At 38.4% G+C, this 13,008-nt stretch overlaps 1 protein-coding gene across 1 annotated transcript; it reads left to right on the top strand.

The window, feature by feature from the left end:
- The first annotated feature begins 816 nt into the window (after positions 1-816).
- On the top strand, positions 817-9,905 carry LOC107811018 (uncharacterized). Its single transcript, XM_016635854.2, has 16 exons — positions 817-1,214; positions 1,736-1,930; positions 2,754-2,828; positions 2,938-3,105; positions 3,393-3,556; positions 4,341-4,559; positions 4,982-5,108; positions 5,696-5,884; positions 6,445-6,531; positions 6,665-6,825; positions 7,793-7,912; positions 8,742-8,967; positions 9,082-9,141; positions 9,212-9,385; positions 9,469-9,578; positions 9,670-9,905. Exons 1-16 carry the CDS (start codon positions 1,026-1,028, stop codon positions 9,833-9,835), a joined length of 2,430 nt encoding a protein of 809 aa, XP_016491340.1. The 5' UTR covers positions 817-1,025; the 3' UTR covers positions 9,836-9,905.
- The last annotated feature ends 3,103 nt before the right edge of the window (positions 9,906-13,008 follow it).

Genomic DNA, 13,008 nt, shown 5'->3' with positions numbered 1-13,008 from the left:
TATATATATATATATATATATATATATATATATATATATATATATATATATATATATATATATATATATATATATATATATATATATATATATATATATATATATATATATATATATATATATATATATATATATATATATATATATATATATATATATATATATATATATATATATATATTTAGGATGTTAAATAAAATTTAGGTCACAATTCTTATAATAAAATTTACAAAGCATTGCCTTAGATATTTTTTTTAACATCCTTTTGTCTCTAATATCTATTTAATTTTTATTTTTTTTTAAAATATATGTTGGGCCCACTTAGCCCGTTTAGCCCGCGGGCCGGGACCGTTTAGCCCGGGACCAAACGGTCCCGGTCCCGGGAAGGTCCCTACAAAAAAAACCACTTAGCCCGGGACCGTTTAGCCCGTTTAATTTGGGACCGGGACCGTTTGGACCGGCCCACTTGGCCCGTTTAGGCCCGGGACCGGCCCACTTGCTACTCTTAGGTCCAACATAATATACTGAAGATTGGTGCATCTGTGTATGAATTTCCAGCATATTATGCCGGAACTCCAACATACGGAAAGTTCTACCATAATATATTGAAGATTAGAGCACCTGTGTATCAACTTGCAAGATATTATGCTAGACCGGTATATTATACTAAAACTTCAGTATATTATATTGGAATATTTTTTAAATTTTGAATAATATTTTTATTTATATTTATCTTTACATGAAAAATAACTAAATTTCGATCACTTTTGAAACTGGTTATTTTTAAATGTGACTATTATTTAATTTCTCCCTAACACGGCCATTCGGGAAATTTACTTCAGCTCGGTCATTTTCCGTGACCGTCCATCAGTTTCTTCTCGAGTGAAAAGGTCAAACATTTCCGGCCACCGGGAGACCGCGATTCTTCTCGCCGGAGAACAGAACTCTGTGCTCTCGATACTGTTCCAGCATAACCGCTTTCAAATGCTACACCTTTGAGAAGGAAATAGAAATATAAATTACAGATGGTTCGAATAACAATCTGTTTTTGCATAGTGATAGTTGCACTGAGTCTGTTCACGACTCAGTCCGAACCAGCTGTTCAGGCCTATCGTAGAGATCCAGGTCACCAACAGTGGCACCATGGAGCTTTTCAAGACGTTAAAGACAGTGTTCGATCGGATGTTCGTCAAATGCTTCACTCTCGCGCCGAGGTAGATCTAAATTTTATCTAATCTGGCGTTAATTACATATTTATTTTTGACAATACCATCAGTTATTGCATAATTTACTGAAAATTCAGCTTGCTGGTTCACTGCTTAAACTAGAGTGAGAATATAGTGAAATTAGTTCGAAGTTCGTATCAAATTCAACTGGAAGCCTAGAATTTTGTTTTAATTTGTTTTTGAATCTCGTAAATCCACGTTAAGGCTGTTACTGTGTTGGTGCTATTAGTCAACTCAAAAGTCCAACGCATTGAAGCTTTCAATTTTTACTAATGCGATTTAGCTTCTAGTATTGTGGCATAGGCCCATAAATTGATCTTACTCTCCATTCACCAATCGGATAATCTTATTTCCTATTTGGCTTGAATGCTGAGAGAAATAGACAATAGGCCGTCGAAGAACCTGGGGAATATTGGCAACTTGAGGTCATAATGCAGGCTATTTACATTTTCAAATTCTCTTCATATAAAAAGCTCATTTCAGATGCCTAATTGTTTAGTCTTGGACAGGTTCCATTTCAAGTCCCTCTTGAAGTGAATATAGTTCTTGTTGGTTTTAGTGGCGACGGGGGCTACAGGTATGCATTAGATTCTCCGAAGTTGGAGGAGTTTCTGAAAGTTAGTTTCCCGACTCATAGGCCCTCATGTTTGGAGACGGGCCAGCCACTTGATATTGAACATCACATTGTATATAATGCATTTCCGGTGAGCTTCCTCGCTTCTCTGACATATACTTCTACCATTTTGCTATGGTGGTTTTTCAAGTTCGTGATTCTTTTTCTTTATGCTGGGAATCTTTAATTTTGCATAGAGCTACAGTACAGTTGCAATTACTGCTTTTTCACTGTTGATTGCTCTCCTATGAATATGTTTCTTTTTTCTTTTCCTTTTTGTTGAGAAATAGTAGCAGTTCTTATGAATATGTTTCTATTATTCATTCACAAATCATTATGCCTCAAAATGATTAGTTAGACAATATCGCCTTGGGTTCCTTTGCTCTTAGCAACAAGATTTTGATGCTAAGGATATTGAGGAATTTTTGAGTGAAACATAAATATGAAATTTCACCACTAGATAGAAGTCAGATGGCCTAATTTAGTGGGAGTTTTTAATTAGGATTATGGCTTATTCCTGGCAATAAGACGAAAAATCTAATTTCATCTCAACAGTGATTTATGGTACTTTGGGATTGCGGCATAAAGGTAGTTGTTGTTGTTGTCATCATCATTGTAATCTTGATTTAAGGCAGGAGATTTTTAACTTAATCAAACTTAAATGTTCATCGAGTGGGGTTCCTGATGAACAAAAAGTTGTCCTTCATCAGACAAATGGAGTAGGAATCCTCTTCCGGAAATGGATGTAGTCCTTGCCATTAAAATTATTTGTTTGGTGTCCCTTACCCAAAAAGTAAATAAATAAAAACATAGATGTTTGGGTCCTTTGAAAGTTGTTTAGAAGATGAAACTAGAATTGTTGGTGCTAATGTTTAATGGTTAATGTTGTGATTCTCGTGTCACCCGTGCCGCAGGCTGGGCAGCCAGAACTAATAGCCTTGGAGAAAGCACTTAAGGCAGCCATGGTGCCTGCTGGAAATGCAAGAGAGGTAACTGCACCATATTATATCAACTCTGATTCTGCTTCAGATTTTCCTATTTAAGTTTCTAGTTCATGAAAATCGAAATGAGATGTCAACCCTGTTTGGTGATTTGTAGACTGATTTTGGAAGGGAAGTTCCCCTTTTTGAAGTTGAGGCAACTGCAGTGGAACCAGAATTTCAGAAACTTTACACTTATCTATTTGATCTTGAGAGTTGGGGACAGTCCGGTGAAGAGATGGATAGACCTTGGCCTACTGTAATCTTTATTGTTAACTTTGATAAGGTCTGTTTAGCAAACTTGACCATCAAATTTTTGATTGTTCTGAACTGTTGATTTTATTACTGAAGGATATTAAGTGTTCAGGTTGACTTTTTGTTTTAAGTTTGTTATTTTGTAAAGTTTTTTATTTCTTAGTCTTGGATTGCTTTTCGCCCTTACCCAAAAGTCAGTTTTTCCACACTAACCCATATCATCAGACTTCAAACCTTATTCACTAAGTTCTCTCTTTCTTAGTTCTGAATAGGGACATCGATTAACTGACTGCTGTTACCATGAAAACTTCATTGCAGGTAAGATTGGACCCCAGGAACAAGGACATTGACCTGGACAGTTTAATGTATGGCAGAATCACACAACTCAATGAGGAAGAGATGAAAAAACAAGAAGGAGATTACATATATCGCTATCGTTATAATGGAGGGGGAGCTTCTCAAGTCTGGCTTGGCTCTAGCAGGTATTGTTGGTTTTTTTCGTGTGTTACACTAGATATAGAAATAGTGATTTTAGTTTCTACAGAGAAGATAGCAAACTGTGCCCTTAAAAAAAGTGCCCTTTACACTAAATAATTACAGTGCTTCCTCTATTTGGATTGTAGTGTAGCACCTTTTGTCTGCCTTTGTATTCTAATCCATTTCTGGCCTAAGATTGACACTATGTCCTAATCAAATCTTTATCCTTTTCCCAATCCTCCAATTTCTTTCACATGCAATTTTCGAATTGCATAGATTTTGCAGGTTTAAATGTCTGTGCTGTGGGTTTAAAGCTACAGTCTTGTGATTATGTGGCATACAAGGCTGACAATTAGTTTCTCTCTTGTTGGTGTCTTCTTGTACCTTTGTACCCCTTCATGCTTTGTAGCTTCTGTTTTCTTTTCTCATAAGTTTAAGCCCTTGTATTAACTTACATATCGAAGCCTAAAGTCAGGATGATCTGTTTGGGCCAGAGATAAGTAGCGGAGGTAAAAGGTGACGGATTTGCTGTAACATAGAGTTAAACAGTAGAAATACCTCTGCAAAAAAAGTTGCAGCCAATCTCACTTTCTTCATATGACCGTCAAGTGGTCATGGAAAATCATGCCTTCCTTTTTGGTTTTCCTTAATAGAAATCCTTACTTTGTTCAGATGCCGTATAGTGTATGCTATTGATTTTTTAATAATCACAATGATCAATCAATTGAAAGCTCGATTGGCTTTAGCATGTTGTACAGAAGTTTGAGTTTCCTGGCATTATTTTTTCAGGTTTGTTGTGGTTGACCTCTCAGCAGGTCCTTGCACTTATGGAAAGATCGAAACTGAAGAAGGAAGCGTTAGTTCCAGATCATTGCCTCGTTTGCGGAATGTTGTTTTTCACAAAGGGTTAGGTGTAGTTACTGAGCATGCCGCTCATGATACTTTTGTTGGGCAGCTTGCCTCACTAGTTGCAACCACCATTGAACACGTCATAGCTCCGGATGTTAGGTAAAGTCATTTTATTTCTTCACACAAGGTAAACAAATGTTTTGGTTACTTTTAATGATGGTTTTCTTGGTTCTGAAGGCACTAAATTAGTGTTTAAGCGTGTATTTGATTCTTGAACTCTTATCCCTAGTAGTTTATGTCTCATAACATCTAAAGAACAGGAAGAAAACTAAAAGGCACTAGCAATTGCAAATATCTATCTGTTACACTTATGATTAAAAAAATGGCACATATCAATCTGTTTCTTTGCATACTTATGAAGATGCCATCGTGAGGATTAGATCTGTTTATTTTTGTCATATAGTATAATTATGGATGTCTCTGTCCCCTGCTTTCTCTGTGCTGACATTTTGTAGCAGTTATAGATAAACTTTGTTCTTTGTTCGAATACAATCTTAGTGTTTTTCTCATGTATTCGTCAGGTTTGAAACAGCTGATATGACAACAAGGTTGCTTATCCCTATCATTGTCCTTCAAAATCACAATCGCTTCAATATCATGACAAGTGGCCATAACTATAGTCTTGATATTGGAGCAATAGAAGCTGAGGTAAAACTTTGACCACATTATCCTGGGCTCCTGTGATGCTTTTCTGTGTATCCAGTGACTTGGATGGTTGAAATGTCTTAATGTTTTGCAACTGAGTTGAAAATGTTTTGCACTTCAACATTGTTGCGGAGACTCAAATTTTGTTTCTTCAGTGAACCACTTGTAAGCTTTCAGATTTTAATGAAACAGGTATACTTACTTTCTTAATATACTTGACATTAATCCTTGCCTAAGACTGCTACTTGGTTACTTATCAAGAGTGTGTGTGTGTTTTGGCGGGGGGGGGGGGGGTGCTACTTGGTTGCTGAGGTGTTAATCCTATTATTGATGATTAAATTAAGCGATTTACTTTGCTTATGTTTTTTGTCAAGAAGTATATTGACTTAAACATGTGATCTACAGAAGCAAAAAGTTTCTAATAATTATTCTTTAGTCTATAAGATTTCCCTTGCTGGAAAACTTTTTATATTTTCCTTTATCTATTTTCTCAAGTTAATAATGACGCCACCCAAAAGGAGAAATTCTTAAAATTTAGACAGAACCAGAGCTATACGTGAATTATGAACTATTAGTTGTGTGTCCTTCAGGTGAAGAAGATGCTTCACAAAGAACAGGAAGTAGTGATGATTGGAGGTTCGCATGCCTTACATCGCCATGAGAAATTGGCTATAGCTGTTTCAAAAGCCATGTGTGGTCATTCCCTTCAAGAAACAAAGAAGGATGGACGTTTCCATGTTCATACAAAGACATATCTTGATGGTGCGATCCTTAAAGAGGTGGTTTCTGATTTTCCTTTTGTCTTTTCCTTGTTACCTGCCACTTGAGATAATAGATGCAATTCGATGTGAAATGCCTTAGGAGTATATGAGAAAGGGTCTTCAGTTGGTTTCAGTGGGCAAATGGTGTATCTGTTACTGATATCTTTTTTGTTCTTCATATCTCCAAGGATTTGTCTGTGTTGGTTATCTGATGCTTTTATTAATTTTTTGTTTATTTATTCATTTGTTTGGTCATCTGATGCTTCTGTCAGATTTGTCATTAGGAGTTTCTTATCATGTACTACCTCCGTTCAAGTTTATGTGAAACTATTTCCTTTTTGGTCCGTTCTAAAAAGAATGACCTCTTTCTAAATTTGGAAACAATTTTGCTTAAACTTACAATTCTACCCTTAATGAGAAACTTTTATAACCACACAAATACTCTGGGCCCCTTTTTGAATTGTTTAGGACCACAAATTCCAAAAGTCTTCATTTTTTCTTAAACTCCGTGCCCAGTCAAACAGGTTCACATAAATTGGAACGGAGGGAGTAATTCTTTATGCAATTGCCAAATGCAGGAGATGGAACGATCCGCAGATGTGCTTGCCGCCGGTTTACTTGAGGTTTCTGACCCTTCACTCTCAAGTAAATTTTTTCTCCGCCAGGTTGTTTTCTCCATTTCCTTGCCTCGTAAATATTCTGCAGAACACACCATTTGGCTTGTATCAATATTTATCCGTTGCACAAGCGTATACCTTTATCTATGCCTGATTTTTCTGATCTTTTTCTTTTTTCTAGCACTGGATGGATGAGAGTGATGGTACAGGTGATTCCATACTAAAGCATAAACCTATCTGGGCTACTTATAGCCAGAGCCGAAAAAAGGAGAAGAAAAGAACAATAGAAAAGAAGAAACAAGGAGATCTGCATCGCACATATGGTACCAGAGTCATCCCAGTGTGAGCACAACAACTTTTGACCTCATGCTTTGTGGATTGCTCAGAACTTGCTCTATTGATGCCTCTCTCTATCTCTCTCTCTCTGATGTTTAACATTGCCTTCTGATACTGAATAAACACATTAGAAATATCCCTATATAAATCGATAGTGCTAATTAGCAGCTTTCTTTCTTTGCTCAGTGACCAATTATTAGTTCTGCTAAAAGACTTGTCTTTGATCTTCTGGAGTTTGTGTATTTTACTTGCTGAACCTTTTTACCTATGACACTCAATGGTTAGATATGCTCATCAAATGCTTCTGCATTAATCATTGGATTGGTATGTGATATTGGACTTCATGGCTAGCATAATACACTATGCCTATAGCCCTCTTTTAGTTAGGTCAATATTTAAGATTGATTAATGAAATTAAACTTCTGCTGTTTGTTGTTCCATTTTTACATTATTGACTTATAGCAATTTGATTGCTGAATTATTGGATGATATATTCCCAAAATGCGAATAGAACATTGTCTTTGATACACCTGCCTCTTCTATTTGATTGTTCTGATTCTTTCTTATAAAGTTTGAAATTGTTGCTTCTGTTTGTTTGGCAATGAATGAATTCAACAACAACAACAACAACAATAAAAACAACTGAATCTCAATCCAACCTAGTAAGGGTTGGCTATTTGAATCCTCACTATCCCTTCCACTCCATTTAGACTCATCTCCGTCCAATATTCAATAAATCAGGTTGTCTACCCTAGAAGTTCTCTACATTTTCCGCTAACATATAAATCCCCTAACAAGATTAAAGAGACTCCTAGTTTTGCAATGAATTTCTTTTTGCAATGAATGAATAGATCTCTAAAAGGTCTAAACCTAAATTCCAGCAGATTTTTGCTCCTATTACTGCCATTTTGAACAAGAGGCATATTTAATTGTCATTATTTTGATGCTCTAACAATCTCCTCCTTGTTTACAGATTTGTTCTATCTTTAGCTGATGTGGATGAACATCTTATGATGGAAGGTGAAAGTCTTGTTTGGACAAGTAAGGATGTAGTTATTGTACTCCAACATCAGAATGATAAGATACCTTTGAGGTAAGTGTAAAGTTTTTCCTCATTCTTCACTGCCTTGTTTATCTTGTTTGTTTTCATGTCTTTTAGTATGACTTTCTACTTTATGTTACAATCATGGAATTTTTAATTTGCCAAGGCAAGGTTGCTTTCAGTTTCCTTTGTTGGCAATGTTTTAGCTGCAGAAACTTCTTCCTATGGAAGGACTAGTAGTTTCTTGGTTCTGTCTTCCTGGCCTCAAATAAATTATGAATCTAGTTATCTAAGTATAGCGGTTAATTAATATTTACAATTTTGACTTTGCAACTATTCTTATCAGAGTATGTCAATAGAAGCCTAAAGACCCTGATAACAAATTCATACCTGATTCAATTTCTTAACGGGAGATCGATGGCTTATGTTCTCCAACCAGCCTAACTTTTCTGCTAATTGGGATGACACAGAGAGCGAATGAAGATGGAATGTCAATTGAGAACCATACGCGAAGTAGATAGCAAGATTCTATATACCTTTCCTCCCTAAAGTAGATAGCAAGATTCTATTTCCCTTTCCTCCCTCGTATTCTCCTGTATTCAGCCTCTAGGCATCTAAAAGATTTTGCATGCAATCCCTCTCCAGTATTTTTCTATTCATCATAGGCATTCTTAAGACTGGTGTTCTAAGTCTATTACATCTACTAGAAACACAAAATGTGGTAAAGGAAGATTTTTTTTTTACAAATTATTTCATTAGGTGAACTTACTATTCTTCCAGTAAATGTTTTCTGATGTTTATTCTCCTTGCATGCATCTGGTGTTGCATCTGGTGTTTTTTCTTATGGGATCCTTACTTGCTTCCTCTTGGTGTTTGACAGCTACGTTTCAGAAATAGAGAGAAGGCATGCTATTCCAGTGCTAGCCCAACGGCATATATTGGCAGGGCTGGCTTCTGTAGTGGGTGGACTGAGTGCTCCATATGAAAAGGCTTCTCATGTGCATGAAAGGCCTGTTGTTAATTGGCTCTGGGCAACAGGTTGCCACCCATTTGGACCATTCTCTAACACTTCCCATGTCAGTCAATTGCTCAAGGATGTCGCCTTGGTATGTCATGCACTTTGTCTATCTGCTTTACAATTATCAAAGAAGATTTACATGATGTAGATTTGATTGTAATTCATATGGAACTAAACTCTCATCATTTACCATCACCTGCAGAGGAACACAATATATGCAGGTGTTGATTCAGCCCTTCACCGGATCAGGGAGACATCAGAGGTACTGTTAGTTGTCATTCACTATCTTTTTGGTTCTGATCTGTATTTATCCATATCCCTCTCTTTCCCAGGCTGTCCAAGCTTTTGCTGCTGAACATCTCAAAACTCCTCTTGGTGAGCCAGTGAAGGGTAAAAAGAACAAAACAAGCACTGAACTATGGCTGGAAAAGTTCTATAAAAAGACTACCAACTTGCCTGAACCATTCCCCCATGAGTTAGTTGATCGACTAGAAAAATACTTGGATGTAAGTAATTTCTTTTCCTGTACTTGGTAAATCTAGTATTAGCATTTTGTAAATGGCTTATCCTGACGTTCATCTAATAACAGAGCCTTGAGGAACAACTCGTAGACCTGTCTTCCCTACTATATGATCATCGCTTGCAAGAAGCGCACTCGAATAGTTCAGATATTCTGCAAAGTTCCATTTTCACTCAGCAGTAAGTTAGACATGATACTTATATCCCATTTAGATTAGGAAATTTCGTTTTAGTTTCTTATATTCTTGATTGTTCAATATTTTAATTTCAGGTACGTGGAACATATTTTGGCGTCTGAAAGGGAGAAAATGAGATGCTGCAGCATTGAATACAAACTTCCAGTGCAGTCTTCTCAGAATTTAGTTTACGCCGGCATTCTTTTAGCTGGTTTTTTCGTGTATTTTGTTGTGATCTTCTTTTCATCACCTGTACGTTAAGTTCAAGAAGAACCCCTATTGTTAGTCCACATAAATTTTGAGGAAATTAAAGTAAAACGAAATTTGATCAGGACTTTTTGCCGGTGTGTAGTCATTTTTAAATTTGAATGATCATTCCCTGTTTAGCTACTCTCTCCGAAGGTGGTTGTACTTCTCCAAGAACAGTTGTGTAAACTGATCCCAAGTCAAGGGAGGTGAACCTGCTGGCCTGCTAAGGAGGTAAGCTTGCCACCATCTGGGGGTTTGCCCTCAAGCTGAAAGGTGGTGAAGTCCACCGCGTTGGACTCCAATATCCTCCCATGTTAGGTAGCCTATTCTTGCACCGGTCAATGATATCTTGGGGGTCCTCTGACCACTCACCCCCAAAGTTAGGGGGACGAAGCCTAGTCCATCTGTCCAGTCGCTTCTGCTGCACAACGGTCGCGACTGGTATGGGATCTAGCACAACTACTGCAACTGGCTGGATCCCGCCCGCAGGTAGTGCACCTGGGTCTAATAAACAGCAACAACATCAACAAACATACACTTCCATGACTTCCCCTAGTAATCTCGATGCAATGCAACATACTGATCCTCCTGACCCCTTAGCCATGCAATTAGATGACCTAGTAGAAATTTCTTCTAAATCTTCATTCCTAGATACCCTTTTAACATCTTCACCTTATGACCTACTCCCACCACATATCCAATCTCTACCACTGCCAATTGATTTGCATGATGAAACGGATAATCCATATGATACAGATGATTTCATTCCTCTTACAGCAAACGACAATCTCGTTTATATACCCCTTGGAAATATTCCATTATCATAAAACTGTTCGGCAAATCCATTGGCCACCAACTACTAAAAGCAAAACTCCAAACACTACGGTGCTCTACAGAATCAATCAATCTTATTGACCTAGGGCATGATTTCTTCCTTATCAAATTTACAATGAAAGTAATATGCTTCATGCTCTTCATGATGGTCCATGGTTTATCCTTGGTCACTTCTTTACGGTACGAAGGTGGGAACCAAAATTCGTTGCTTCCACTGCTCAACTAGCTTACTCCGCCATCTGGGCTCGCCTTCCCGAATTGCCGACAGAATACTACGATATTCAACTATTAAAGTTAGTGGACAATAAATTAGGACACCTACTGAAAATTGATGATTGCACTTCATCACTTACACGTGGCCGATATCCTCGTATTTGCATTGAAATTCCACTAGAAAAACCGTTAAAAACACATGTCTACATTGGAAATCACAAGCAATTGGTCATGTACGAGGGACTAAATTGCCTTTGTATCCGTTGTGGACGCTTTGGCCATAATTCCAAAGCGTGTCCCTTTCAAACTCAAAATGCCGATGTTACTTCTCTCCCTTCCTCCCCACCACATCACACAACCAGTTCCAATACCCATAGCAAGCTCGATAATGCCACAGAAAATACATGGCAAACAATGCAATTTCCCACGAAGCATCGTCTTCGTAAAAGTAAAGCTGGTCCTCCTCTACAACGATCCCTTCAAAGCAATAACATGGAATAAGACTTGCCGTCCTCATCCACACATGCTGCAGCAACTTCTCCAACTAAGGAAGCCCTATCAACACACACAGGTAAGCGACTCTTCTAACCCCCGCTACTTTAATCCCACTAATTTGTCATTACTCAACTCCATGGATGAATTATCTGAAACTGTTCGTTTAAACCACCTTTCTATCACCCCCCACGAAAATTTTAATACACATAACCCTACTTTATTAATTAATCCTCAACTTACTTCTCTTAAGCCCAATACAAAACCAAACCCCTCCACTATCACTAATATTTCGCCCATTCCAGTCCACCATACCACCTCTGAGCCGACCCAAATTTCAACAGGCCCAAACTCCTCAACATTTGCAGACCCTACCCCACACGGGCCTGCCAACTCCAAGCCCATACCCCAGCAGGCCCAATCTCCTTTGCACCGCCACTCCGTAAACCATCATCATCCAACCGTCCAAACAACAACATACCTCCCTCCACGTCGGCAACAACCCCTCCAAATCCTTTTACCACTCAATTGCCTAACCTTTTTACTGACTCCAACCCAAATATCTTATCCCACTCCCCAACACCTACCCCTACTAATACAATTAACTCCCACGTCCCCATTTCCTTAGATGAATCACCCGACCAGCCCACCATAAATTCCTCCTCTTCAGAATTTGTGGTCCAATCAACTAATACTCCTGACAAACACACCTCCCCCCATATTACTTCAACCTTAAGTCATACTCCCCATGCAACGTACCCGACGCCTTTAAATACAACAAATTCATATATTTAGAAACTACACTAAAACTACTACTACAACTATAAATCCATCCAATACCTCCCGACAGTCATGGATCAAACCCAACCACCATATCCCCCATCACCGTACCGTACCCAACACTATATGTGACCCAGAACACCTCGGATCTCCCTCCACAGTCTTGGCTAGAACAGGATCTCACAGGTCAAGCCCTCCTGTTTCGCCTAAATATCAACAATCAAGAGATCATAGTAGTTCTTCGGCTCCTCATACCTAGCATAAATTGTATCGGAAGGAATGCGACTCAACATGGATACATCTGGCCAGTCCCATTGGTCGATGAATGCACCACCTCTACACACCTTACTCCCTATTCTGGAAATCCCTTTTTACCATTTCCCTACCAACATACACTAACATTCCCGATGGATCTCATGATGACACCACCCAGTACCCCGAGCACTCTCTTTTACCCTTCCAGCCCGATCATTCCATCCCAACCATTACCCATAGAACTAGATACAACAGCTCTACAACAGGACCTAGCCTCCACTCTACTCGAAATGAGGGAGACACGAACCGCCCATGCAACCTTAGACAACCTTCGCAGCTTCGTATTAAAGGAGCAATATGCAAAAAATTATGCGTCTCAAATGTCCACCCAATCTCATAACATGCTCTCTCATCATTCGACCAACACAAAACCCAAAAATAGGAAAATATGCCATAGTACTAATACCAACTCTGCAGCAAGCGACGCCTCCAGCGCTGGACACCCAGCTTGCTCTAGTTCCTAGGGACACCCACTCAGTTCCCCTGACTCACCTGACACTCTTTCTCCCACCACTCCCAATATGAATTTTATACTTTGGAATTGTCGTGGT

Source organism: Nicotiana tabacum, chromosome 14 (genome assembly GCF_000715075.1).
Source record: "Nicotiana tabacum cultivar K326 chromosome 14, ASM71507v2, whole genome shotgun sequence".
Lineage (NCBI taxonomy): Eukaryota > Viridiplantae > Streptophyta > Magnoliopsida > Solanales > Solanaceae > Nicotiana > Nicotiana tabacum.
Note: the sequence above shows the minus strand (reverse complement) of the source record. Positions and strands in the feature narration are given on the sequence as shown.

Bases quoted from the DNA above. Each gene is read 5' to 3' on its own strand.
- LOC107811018 (XM_016635854.2), top strand. From the start codon at position 1,026: ATGGTTCGAATAACAATCTGTTTTTGCATAGTGATAGTTGCACTGAGT. The intron at 4,560-4,981 runs GTAAAGTCATTT...TGTATTCGTCAG, and splicing joins GTCATAGCTCCGGATGTTAG to GTTTGAAACAGCTGATATGA. The intron at 8,968-9,081 runs GTATGTCATGCA...CATCACCTGCAG, and splicing joins TGCTCAAGGATGTCGCCTTG to AGGAACACAATATATGCAGG.